General features: G+C 43.9%; 1 protein-coding gene across 3 annotated transcripts; it reads right to left on the reverse strand.

Moving 5' to 3' along the window:
• Nucleotides 1-594: 594 nt before the first annotated feature.
• Nucleotides 595-10,881, reverse strand: LOC115187792 (uncharacterized). Of its 3 annotated transcripts, none has more exons than XM_029746830.1 (2): nucleotides 10,613-10,881; nucleotides 595-1,384 (listed from the first exon to the last, which is right to left on the reverse strand). In XM_029746830.1, exons 1-2 carry the CDS (start codon nucleotides 10,736-10,738, stop codon nucleotides 776-778), a joined length of 735 nt encoding a protein of 244 aa, XP_029602690.1. In that variant the 5' UTR covers nucleotides 10,739-10,881; the 3' UTR covers nucleotides 595-775. The 3 variants fall into 3 exon arrangements, with proteins under 3 accessions (XP_029602690.1, XP_029602691.1, XP_029602689.1); XM_029746831.1 differs by lacking the exon at nucleotides 10,613-10,881 and adding an exon at nucleotides 1,675-1,879; XM_029746829.1 differs by lacking the exon at nucleotides 595-1,384 and adding an exon at nucleotides 9,570-10,361 and having other exon boundaries at nucleotides 10,613-10,866.
• Nucleotides 10,882-11,343: the final 462 nt, after the last annotated feature.

Consider the following 11,343-nt stretch of genomic DNA (forward strand, 5'->3'; position numbering starts at 1 on the left):
CATTCAGCCCACTAAAATGACTCTTTTTAGATATGTCACAACGATCTGCCTGCATCCTCCACAAGCTGACTACTACAGTACAAGTGTTCTCCCTCCATGTGTCTCAAGCTTCGCTGAATAAAGCTTTGGGGTTCTGTCAACATGGCATGTACCATCTCATTATTTTCTGTGCTAAAGACAAGGAAACATGTAAACTGCCAAATAAAAGAAGCAATGACCTAAACATATTGAGTGGTGTTGATGTTTTAGGAATGATTGTCCTGCTGTCGATAAGAGACGTTGAGTAGGCTACTGTAAGTGATGTCAGTAGAACAGGGTTTCCCAAACTCGGCCCTGGGGACCCCAAGGGGTGCACCTTTTGGTTTTTGCCCAAGCACTACACAGCTGATTCAAATAATCAACTAATCAATCAGCGTTGATGATTTGAGTCAGCTGTGTAGTGCTAGGGGAGAAAACTGAACGTTCCCTTGGGGGCCCCAGACCCCAGTTTGAGAAACCCTGAAGTAGACTATCGCCCTTCTTTTATTTGCTTTTCATTTTAAATGCTCCCGATTGTAGCTGATTATTGGGACAAACAAAACAATGTAAATCATATTTGTCTTAATCTGGATTTATTGTGTTGAATGTAGAGCAACACTAGCAGAGAGGAGTTTGGTCCCACATCAAGGCATCAGGGACATTTTACAGGCTTGCTGGGTTAGGTACTGTAACCCTGGGTTACTGTAGAATACATGGTGGGCAGCAAACCAATCAGGGAGGAGGAGGCAACTACTCATTAACCGAAAATGTCCGAAAATGGCTGATAAACAGAATTCTTTAATTGTTCAAATGTATTTCTGAGCATTCTTGGAATCTCTGAAATAACTTCAACTGCATTCTCAACTTCCTTCGCAATTTGATCTTCTATGGGTGGAGTTGTGTCGGGACAGAGATCTTTCTGTGGATCCACGAACATCGCTGGTGGCAGACTGAGACAATCCACCTGTTTCTTATAGAAGTCCAGTTCAGTAGCAGTGAGCTCCCTTCTCCTACTGTAGAGTGTTAGAGAGGTGTAGGTCTTCCCATCCTCATCCCATCTCTCCAGGGTCAGGAGGCAGTCTGAGCACGTTGTCAGGAGAACCTCAGTAACAGGGATGGGGATCACTGAGGTCCATGTGCTATTGTCATGCAGAGTAAAGTTAGAGTCGATCCTGGAGCATCCGAATCCAAAAGCATTTTGATGCGGAATACCGAAGCCATAGAACTGGGCGATGTCAAGAATGTTGTTCTGGGTACTGACTGGGACAGAGACCTCTATCCAGGCACTGTGTAATAAGGTATACAGTATTTGTTCCCAGAAAGGACGGTCTGAACTCTCAGCAATATACACCCACTTCCCCAGAGTCTGCAAGATGGAAAGGCAGATAGACAATAACTGGGTTAGCTGACACAAACAACCCTGTCTCCCTAACCATGGGTGGACAGACACACACACACACATAGACAGACGGACGGACGGACGGAGGGACAGACAGACAGACAGACAGACAGACAGACAGACAGACAGACAGACAGACAGACAGACAGACAGACAGACAGACAGACAGACAGACAGACAGATACACAGACAGATACACAGACAGACAGACAGACAGGTGGATGGACAGACCGACAGTACAGTTCAGTAGATAGTACCTGAGTGACACTGCTCAGCTCCAGTGGTCTCAGGAGATCCTCACAGGTTAAAGGGGCCGCCTGGGAGCCACTCACTGAGAGAAGGCCCAGGACAACAGTGACACACACAGCCAGCATCATATCGCAATATGTCTCACTCACTATAATGAATCTCCCTGTGTCTCTGTACAGTAAGTCTGTCTCACTCTGCCTGTTTCAATGATGCTAAGGATAGTTCCAGTCTTTTATATGATCTAATGTTTGCTCTCCTCTGCCTTTCATGGTACAACAGATCAGCCAGTACAATGAGGTCGTTCTCCTGTAGCTCCTCCCACTGTCCTGCTCTGCTGTCTGGGTTCACAGTTCCACCACTGTTGCTTAATCTAAAAAGACTCCTAATCTCCTGTGGACAGACTACATCATTTAAAATGAGTATCTGGAGCAAATAAGTGACATTTTAGTTCTGAGTTCCTGAAATGAACCTATTCTTAAACAAAACTTGAACTGAAGGGTCAACACAACATACTGACTGTAAAAACAACCTGAACTCAGGAGTCAACGTAACATACTGACTGTAAAAACAACCTGAACTCAGGGGTCAACATAACATACTGACTGTAAAAACAACCTGAACTCAGGGGTCAAACATAACATACTGACTGTAAAACAACCTGAACTCAGGGGTCAACATAACATACTGACTGTAAAAACAACCTGAACTCAGGGGTCAACATAACATACTGACTGTAAAAACAACCTGAACTTAGGGGTCAACATAACATACTGACTGTAAAAACAACCTGAACTCAGGGGTCAAACATAACATACTGACTGTAAAAACAACCTGAACTCAGGGGTCAATGTAACATACTGACTGTAAAAACAACCTGAACTCAGGGGTCAACATAACATACTGACTGTAAAAACAACCTGAACTCAGGGGTCAAACATAACATACTGACTGTAAAAACAACCTGAACTCAGGAGTCAACGTAACATACTGACTGTAAAAACAACCTGAACTCAGGGGTCAACATAACATACTGACTGTAAAAACAACCTGAACTCAGGGGTCAAACATAACATACTGACTGTAAAAACAACCTGAACTCAGGGGTCAATGTAACATACTGACTGTAAAAACAACCTGAACTCAGGGGTCAACATAACATACTGACTGTAAAAACAACCTGAACTCAGGGGTCAACATAACATACTGACTGTAAAAACAACCTGATCTCAGGGGGCAACGTAACATACTGACTGTAAAAACAACCTGAACTCAGGGGTCAAACATAACATACTGACTGTAAAAACAACCTGAACTTAGGGGTCAATGTAACATACTGACTGTAAAAACAACCTGAACTCAGGGGTCAACATAACATACTGACTGTAAAAGACACAATAATAGGGACTGTAACAAGTGTATTTGCTGGGTATGTGGCTAGATTATGAGGTCAGTTTGTAGACCAACACCCAGTGGGTTTTGTTAACCAGAGGTATGAAACCATAGTGGTAAACACTACTTCTGTTACGAGAAACAGGAAGTTGTGTCGGGACAGAGATCTTTCTGTGGATCCATGAACGTCACTGGTTGCAGACTGAGACACCATGAAGATGAAGAAGATCAAGGAGAACCGGGAGGCCCACCTGGTAGCCATGATGGAACGCCTGCAGGAGAAGGTGAAAGAAGACTAGCCAGAAGTACTGTAGCAGTAGTAATGGAGTAGTAGTAGCTAACTCAGCCAAAAAAGAAACATCCCTTTTTCAGGACCCTGTCTTTCGAAGATAATTCTTAAAAATCCAAATAACTTCACAGATCTTCATTGTAAAGGGTTTAAACACTATTTCCCATGCTTGGTCAGTGACCCATAAACAATGAATGAACATGCACCTGTGGAACGGTTGTTAAGACACTAACAGCTTACAGATGGTAGGCAATTAAGGTCACAGTTATGAAATCTTAGGACACTAAAGAGGCCTTTCTACTGACTCTGAAAATCACCAAAATTAAGATACCCAGGGTCCCCGCTCATCTGCGTGAATGTGCCTTAGGCATGCTGCAAGGAGGCATGAGGACTGCGGATGTGGCCAGGACAATAAATTGCAGTCTGTACTGTGAGACGCCTAAGACAGCCCTACAGGGAGACAGGATGGACAGCTGATCGTGGACAGCTGATCGTCCTCGCAGTGGCAGACCACGTGTAACAACTCCTGCACAGGATCGGTACATCCGGACATCACACCTGCGGGACAGGTCCAGGATGGCAACAACAACTGGTGGAGGGTCCGTGGTGGAGGGAGGTGGAGGGTCCGTCATGGTCTGGGGCGGTGTGCCACAGCATCATCGGACTGAGCTTGTTGTCATTGCAGGCAATCTCAACGCTGTGCATTACAGGGAAGACATCCTCCTCCCTCCTCCTTCCTGTAGGCTTATCCTGACATGACCCTCCAGCATGACAATGCCACCAGCCATACTGCTCGTTCTGTGTGTGATTTCCTGCAAGACAGGAATGTCAGTGTTCTGCCATGGCCAGCGAAGAGCACGGATCTCAATCCCATTGAGCACGTCTGTGACCTGTTGGATCGGAGGGTGAGGGCCAGTGGCGGTTCTAGACCATTTCAACTTGGGGGGGGGCCAAGCTGGGGCCAGTTTTACTGTTAAAGGGGCCAGTTACATTAGACGTTATTGTTGTCATATCGTTTTCTTCACTGCATTGCAGGCATTAGCAGGCAAAAGACCATGTTCATAATCATTAGTGTTCCACGTTACCACTGTCTAGTAACGGATGTAAAAAAAAGAACGATAGCAAAAATTTGTTGTGTAAAAATTGTCATACTCCACATTTAGGGGGGCCACAAGGGGGTCTAAAATTCTTGTCACAGGGGCACTGCCCCCCCCCCAGAACCACCCCTGGTGAGGGCTAGGACCATTCCCCCCAGAAATGTCTGGGAACTTGCAGGTGCCTTGGTGGAAGAGTGGGGTAACATCGCACAGCAAGAACGGGCAAATCTTGTGCAGTCCATGAGGAGGAGATGCACTGCAGCACTTAATGCAGCTGGTGGCCACACCAGATGCCAGAGGTGTGGACTCGAGTCACATGACTTGGACTCGAGTCAGACTCAGTCACAAATGTGATGACCTGCAACTCGACTTTGACTTTAACACCAATGACTCTTGACTTGGACTTGAGCCTTATGACTCGACCTGACACCCTCCCCAAGTCCAAATAATAAAAATGATGCTATTAATAAAAGTGTGCAGCGCATTAACTCTTAATTTAACGGATTACAGTTTGAATCGGACAGCAGCCAATCAAATTGTGCCTGCTGAGAAAAAGTTGTGCGGCAGTGCAGAGGAACGTCAGCAGGGGAATTCAGATGGAGCCCTTGGAAAGATGATACCCAAAATTATTATTTTCGGATATAAAGACGACACTGTATCAACAAAAAACGGATTGCAAGTTGCAAAACATGCGGGAAGAAAATGACAGACGGAGGCGCAACAATTTCCAACTTTGTTTGACATTTGAAACTACGAAGAACGGTAAGTCGTGGCTAATATAGCCGACAGCTATATATTTTATTACTTTACTAGTGTATCATGTAGGCTAACGTAACGTTAAATAAATAATCCTCCACACAGTCAGTCAGTGCGGGAACGTGATCATTGCACCAAAGATTGAGCTACAACTGGCTAGGCAGTTGGTAGCTTAAATCCTGCCTGATGTTACTGCAATTCCTTAAACCATTGACATACGTTAGCCTACTGTAACCACACAGAGAGGGGATGTGTGTGTGTGTGTGTGTGTGTTAAGGTTAGCGATCCTCGATAGTCGATCACTATTGGGGGGGGGGGCTTTCTCATGGCTACCCATGTATTTCCATGGAAATATAACTTTATTTGGAAAGTAATACATATATAGATATTTTTAAAAGCATTCATGATTTGCGTAAATGTAAAATACTATTACTCTTGTTAAAAATATGAAATGGTATTACATTTGGTGATGAGCACATTATGACTTGTTTAGGACTCGAAACTCAAAGTTTAGGACTTGAGACTTGACACTTGATGGTCTTGACTTGAGACTTGACTCAGGCTTGCCTGTCTTGACTTGGGACATGACTTGGGACTTGAGTGCTAAGACTTGAGACTTACTTGTGACTTGTAAAACAATGACTTGGTCCCACCTCTGCCAGATACTAACTGCTACTTTTGATTTTGACCCCCTCTTTGTTCAGGGACACATTATTCCATTTATGTTAATCACATGTCTGCGGAACGTGTTCAGTTTATGTCTCAGTTGTTGAATCTGGTTATGTTCATACAAATATTTACACATGTTAACTTTGCTGAAAATAAACTCAGTTGACAGTGAGAGGACGTTTCTTTTTTTGCTGAGTTTAGTAGTAGTATTAGTACAGTAGTAGTAATGTAGTAGTAGTACAGTAGTAGTAAAAGTAGAGGTGGTAGTAGTAGTAAAAGTAGAGGTGGTAGTAGTAGTAGTACTGTAGTAGTAGTAGCAGCAGTAGTAGTAGTAATAGTAGTATTAGTACAGTAGCAGTTACGGAGTAGTAGTACTGTAGTGGGAGTATTAGTATTAGTACAGTAGTAGTAGTAGTAGTATTAGTGGAGTAGTAGTACTGTAGTAGTTTTAGTAGTAGTACAGTAGTAGTAGTAGTGGAGTAGTAGTAGTAGTAGTAGTACAGTAGTAGTAGTAGCGGTAGTAGTGATAGTAGCAGTAGTACTGTAGTTGTAGTAGTAGCAATACTGTAGTAGTAGCAGCACTGTAGTAGTAGTAGTTATGTGGTAGTAGTTGCAGCAGTGTAGTAGTAGCAGTAGTATTATTAGTAGTAGTAGCAATACTGTAGTAGTAGCAGCACTGTAGTAGTAGTAGTATTAGTAGTACTGTAGTAGTATTGTATTAGTAGTAGTAGCACTGTACTAATAGTAATACTGTAGTAGTAGTGTAATAGAAGTAGTCGTAGCAGTCCTGTAGCAGTTGTCGTAGAGGTAGTAGTAGTAGTAATACTATAGTAGTACTACTGTAGTAGTAGTATTAGTAGTATTAGTATTGTAGTAGTAGTACTGTAGTCGTATTAGTAATAGTAGCATTGTAGTAGTAGTAGTAGTACTGCAGTAGTAGTAGTTCTGTGGTAGTAGCAGTAATGGTGTAGCAGGGTAGTAATGTCTTAGTAATGTAAGATGGAGCAGATCAAGGAGAACCTCCAGGCCAACCTGGCAGCCATGATGGATCGCCTGCAGGAGAAGGTGTGATCTAGAATTAGAATGATAGAACTACAATTAAAATAGAGTCTTCATTCTGTCACAGGCCGGCTCATAGCCTGTGGCAAAAATGAGGGGACATCAACAACCGGTATAGGCCAATTCAAAAAGTTCTTTATTATAAAACAAAACTATTAACTCTACACAAAGAAAAAGGAATGAGGTGTGGAAATGTCATAATGTAAGGTGTATGTAAGGTGCATGGATGTGTGAATATGTGTGTGTGAACATGACTGAGTGGAAACTAAATAAACCTACAAAGGAACAAACAAAACAGGATCATACCTGGAGGAGCAGGGAGAGAGAAAGAGAGAGGTTAGTGGAGCAGTTTTATACCCTGAGCCCAGGTGGCTCCAATCACTAATGACCCTCCTCTGCCTGCAGGAGGAACCGCCCCTGCAAGCAGGGGAGGAGCCGTGACAATTCTAAGAGACCACTAGGGGTGCATCCTGACTGCATATGCTATAGCTCTAACTTCCTGTCCAGTGTGGATATCAACTTCCTCCTCTCTATCTGTGGTGTCGGTGTCCTGTGTTTCAGGAGAGACATGCAGCCGTGGTGCGCAGGAACAAAGAGCTGAGGGAAGAGCTGACAGCGTGAGCCCCACCTCTCCCCAACGTCCACCAACCACGTCCCTCCACCCAGCCTCACCCCTGGAAACTCCACAGCAGACACCAAGCCCTGGAGGCCTGGAGGGTGGAGGACTTCACTACCAACACACTACATCACCCACCTGACCCCTCCACACACACACACACACACACACACACACACACTATCAGTATCAACAGTATTTTAATTGGATAATTAATGATTTACTTTTTTTCGAAGGGGAAAAAATCAACAACATGAAAACATGGGTATTATTTTGTAAATACTTCATTTTTGTATCTATCTTGATGGGTAGGCTAGGCTGATTGAGCGCAAACAAGTGTATCAAATGTACTGCGTTGTACAATTTCAAATGTTTAATTTGTTATCTAATTATTTATTGGTTCTTGAAATTTGAATGTACAATAATTTTTTTGTGAAAGTGTTTTTTGGTGTTGTGAGTTGGTTGTTAGCTGGCGTTTGTATTGTTTTCTGATGATGTCAGTTTCTGTGTCTTTGTGAAGAATGTTAACAGGTCGTGAACTCAGAATCCTGACAGCGCATCCCATTTTATCACCTCACACACTCACACACACTCACACACACACACACACACACACAAACACTCACACACACACACACACACACACACTCACACACACACACACACACACACACACACACACACACACACACACACACACACACACACACACACACACACACACACACACACTCACTCACTCACACACACGCGCACACAGACACTCACTCACACACACACACACACACACTCACACACACACACTCACACACGCACACAGACATTTCTACACACGCTATGAACGCACATTAACAATCTGCCAAACTCTCGGCTTAAAATGTCCACATGTCCTGAAAGGATCTTGAGGTAGCTGGAACAAGAGAGGTGATTGGTCCTCTTTAACAATGTGTCTCCAGAGGGATCAACTGTTTATCACTTCCTCCAGACTGACCCCTGACTATATATGGCAGCCTGTTCCCTATAACGTGCACTACTGTTGACCAGAGTAGTGCAGTTATAAGGCTATAGTGTTCCATTTGGGATGCAGGCCAGGTGATTAACTTTAGTTTACTCTAGTCTGATATGTCCACTGAGTCTGGAGACTTGAATGTTATGACATCATAGAGCCACCATACATGACATCCTGGCCAGTAGAATGTTCTAAAGCCCCCTTTCCTTTATCTTGATAGACTAACACCAACACATGTTCACTCTAAGTCTACGTGTGTGTGTGTGTGTGTGTGTGTGTGTGTGTGTGTGTGTGTGTGTGTGTGTGTGTGTGTGTGTGTGTGTGTGTGTGTGTGTGTGTGTGTGTGTGTGTGTGTGTTTCAAGTGAGGTGTCATATCATCAGCGTCCTCTCTCTGGTAGTTCCATAGACAGAGAATGGATGCTCCACATTCAGCCCACTAAAATGACTCTTTTTAGATATGTCACAACGATCTGCCTGCATCCTCCACAAGCTGACTACTACAGTACAAGTGTTCTCCCTCCATGTGTCTCAAGCTTCGCTGAATAAAGCTTTGGGGTTCTGTCAACATGGCATGTACCATCTCATTATTTTCTGTGCTAAAGACAAGGAAACATGTAAACTGCCAAATAAAAGAAGCAATGACCTAAACATAATGAGTGGTGTTGATGTTTTAGGAATGATTGTCCTGCTGTCGATGAGAGACGTTGAGTAGGCTACTGTAAGTGATGTCAGTAGAACAGGGTTTCCCAAACTCGGCCCTGGGGACCCCAAGGGGTGCACCTTTTGGTTTTTGCCCAAGCACTACACAGCTGATTCAAATAATCAACTAATCAATCAGCGTTGATGATTTGAGTCAGCTGTGTAGTGCTAGGGGAGAAAACGGAACGTTCCCTTGGGGGCCCCAGACCCCAGTTTGAGAAACCCTGAAGTAGAGTATCACCCATTCTTTTATTTCCTTTTCATTTTAAATGCTCCCGATTGTAGCTGATTATTGGGACAAACAAAACAATGTAAATCATATTTGTCTTAATCTGGATTTATTGTGTTGAATGTAGAGCAACACTAGCAGAGAGGATTTTGGTCCCACATCAAGGCATCAGGGACATTTTACAGGCTTGCTGGGTTAGGTACTGTAACCCTGGGTTACTGTACAATACATGGTGGGCAGCAAACCAATCAGGGAGGAGGAGGCAACTACTCATTAACCGAAAATGTCAGAAAATGACTGATAAACAGAATTCTTTAATTGTTCAAATGTATTTCTGAGCATTCTTGGAATCTCTGAAATAACTTCAACTGCACTCTCAACTTCCTTCACAATTTGATCTTCTAAGAGTGGAGTTGTGTCGGGACAGAGATCTTTCTGTGGATCCACGAACATCGCTGGTGGCAGACTGAGACAATCCACCTGTTTCTTATAGAAGTCCAGTTCAGTAGCAGTGAGCTCCCTTCTCCTACTGTAGAGTGTTAGAGAGGTGTAGGTCTTCCCATCCTCATCCCATCTCTCCAGGGTCAGGAGGCAGTCTGAGCACGTTGTCAGGAGAACCTCAGTAACAGTGATGGGGATCACTGAGGTCCATGTGATATTGTCATGCAGAGTAAAGTTAGAGTCGATCCTGGAGCATCCGAATCCAAAAGCATTTTGATGCGGAATACCGAAACCATAGAACTGGGCGATGTCAAGAATGTTGTTCTGGGTACTGACTGGGACAGAGACCTCTATCCAGGCACTGTGTACTAATGTATACAGTATTTGTTCCCAGAAAGGACGATCTGAACTCTCAGCAATATACACCCACTTCCCCAGAGTCTGCAAGATGGAAAGGCAGATAGACAATAACTGGGTTAGCTGACACATACAACCATGTCTCCCTAACAATAGATGGACAGACAGAAGACGGACAGAGGGACAGACGCACGGAAATGCATACGGACGTACGGATGTACTGACAGACAGACAGATGACAGACAGACGGACAGACATACACAGACGGACGGACTGACAGACAGATGACGGGCCAACAGACAGACAGACAGACAGTACAGTTCAGTAGATAGTACCTGATCGACACTGACACTGCTCAGCTCCAGTGGTCTCAGGAGATCCTCACAGGTTAAAGGGGCCGCCTGGGAGCCACTCACTGAGAGAAGGCCCAGGACAACAGTGACACACACAGCCAGCATCATATCTCAATATGTCTCACTCACTATAAAGAATCTCCCTGTGTCTCTGTACAGTAAGTCTGTCTCACTCTACCTGTTGATGTTTCAGTAATGCTAAGGATAGTTCAAGTCTTTTATGTGATCTAATGTTTGCTCTCCTCTGCCTTTCATGGTACAACAGATCAGATGTCAGGGACATTTACTGTTTGTACTGTCTGGCAGAGGAGGCTGGTATGAGGATCTATAGGAGGACGGGCTCATTGTAATGGCTGGAATGGGATAATTGGAACGGTATCAAACACATCAAGAATATGGAAACCATGTTTGACTCCGTTCCATTTTACTACATTCCAGCCATTACAATGGGGCCGTCCTCCTATAGCTCCTCCCTGCTCTGCTGTCTGGGTTCACAGTTCCACCACTGTTGCTAAATCTAAACAAGACAAAGTCCCACTCCTAATCTGGTGTGGACAGACTACATAACATAAAATAAGTATCTGACGCAATTATGCAACATTTTAGTTCTGAGTTTCTGAAATCAAATCACATTTTTATTTGTCACATGGGCCGAATACAACCGGTGTAGTTGTATTATAGTGAAATGCTTACTTACAAGCCCTGAACCAACA

The sequence above is a fragment of the Salmo trutta genome, unplaced genomic scaffold, assembly GCF_901001165.1.
Source record: "Salmo trutta unplaced genomic scaffold, fSalTru1.1, whole genome shotgun sequence".
NCBI classification, from domain to species: domain Eukaryota; kingdom Metazoa; phylum Chordata; class Actinopteri; order Salmoniformes; family Salmonidae; genus Salmo; species Salmo trutta.

What these genes read in the sequence shown, in the direction of transcription:
- LOC115187792 (XM_029746830.1), bottom strand. Translation starts at nt 10,738, where the DNA reads ATGATGCTGGCTGTGTGTGTCACTGTTGTCCTGGGCCTTCTCTCAGTG. An exon ending in GCAGTGTCAGTGTCGATCAG is followed by an intron (nt 1,385 to 10,612) that starts GTACTATCTACT and finishes TCCATCTTGCAG; the next exon opens with ACTCTGGGGAAGTGGGTGTA.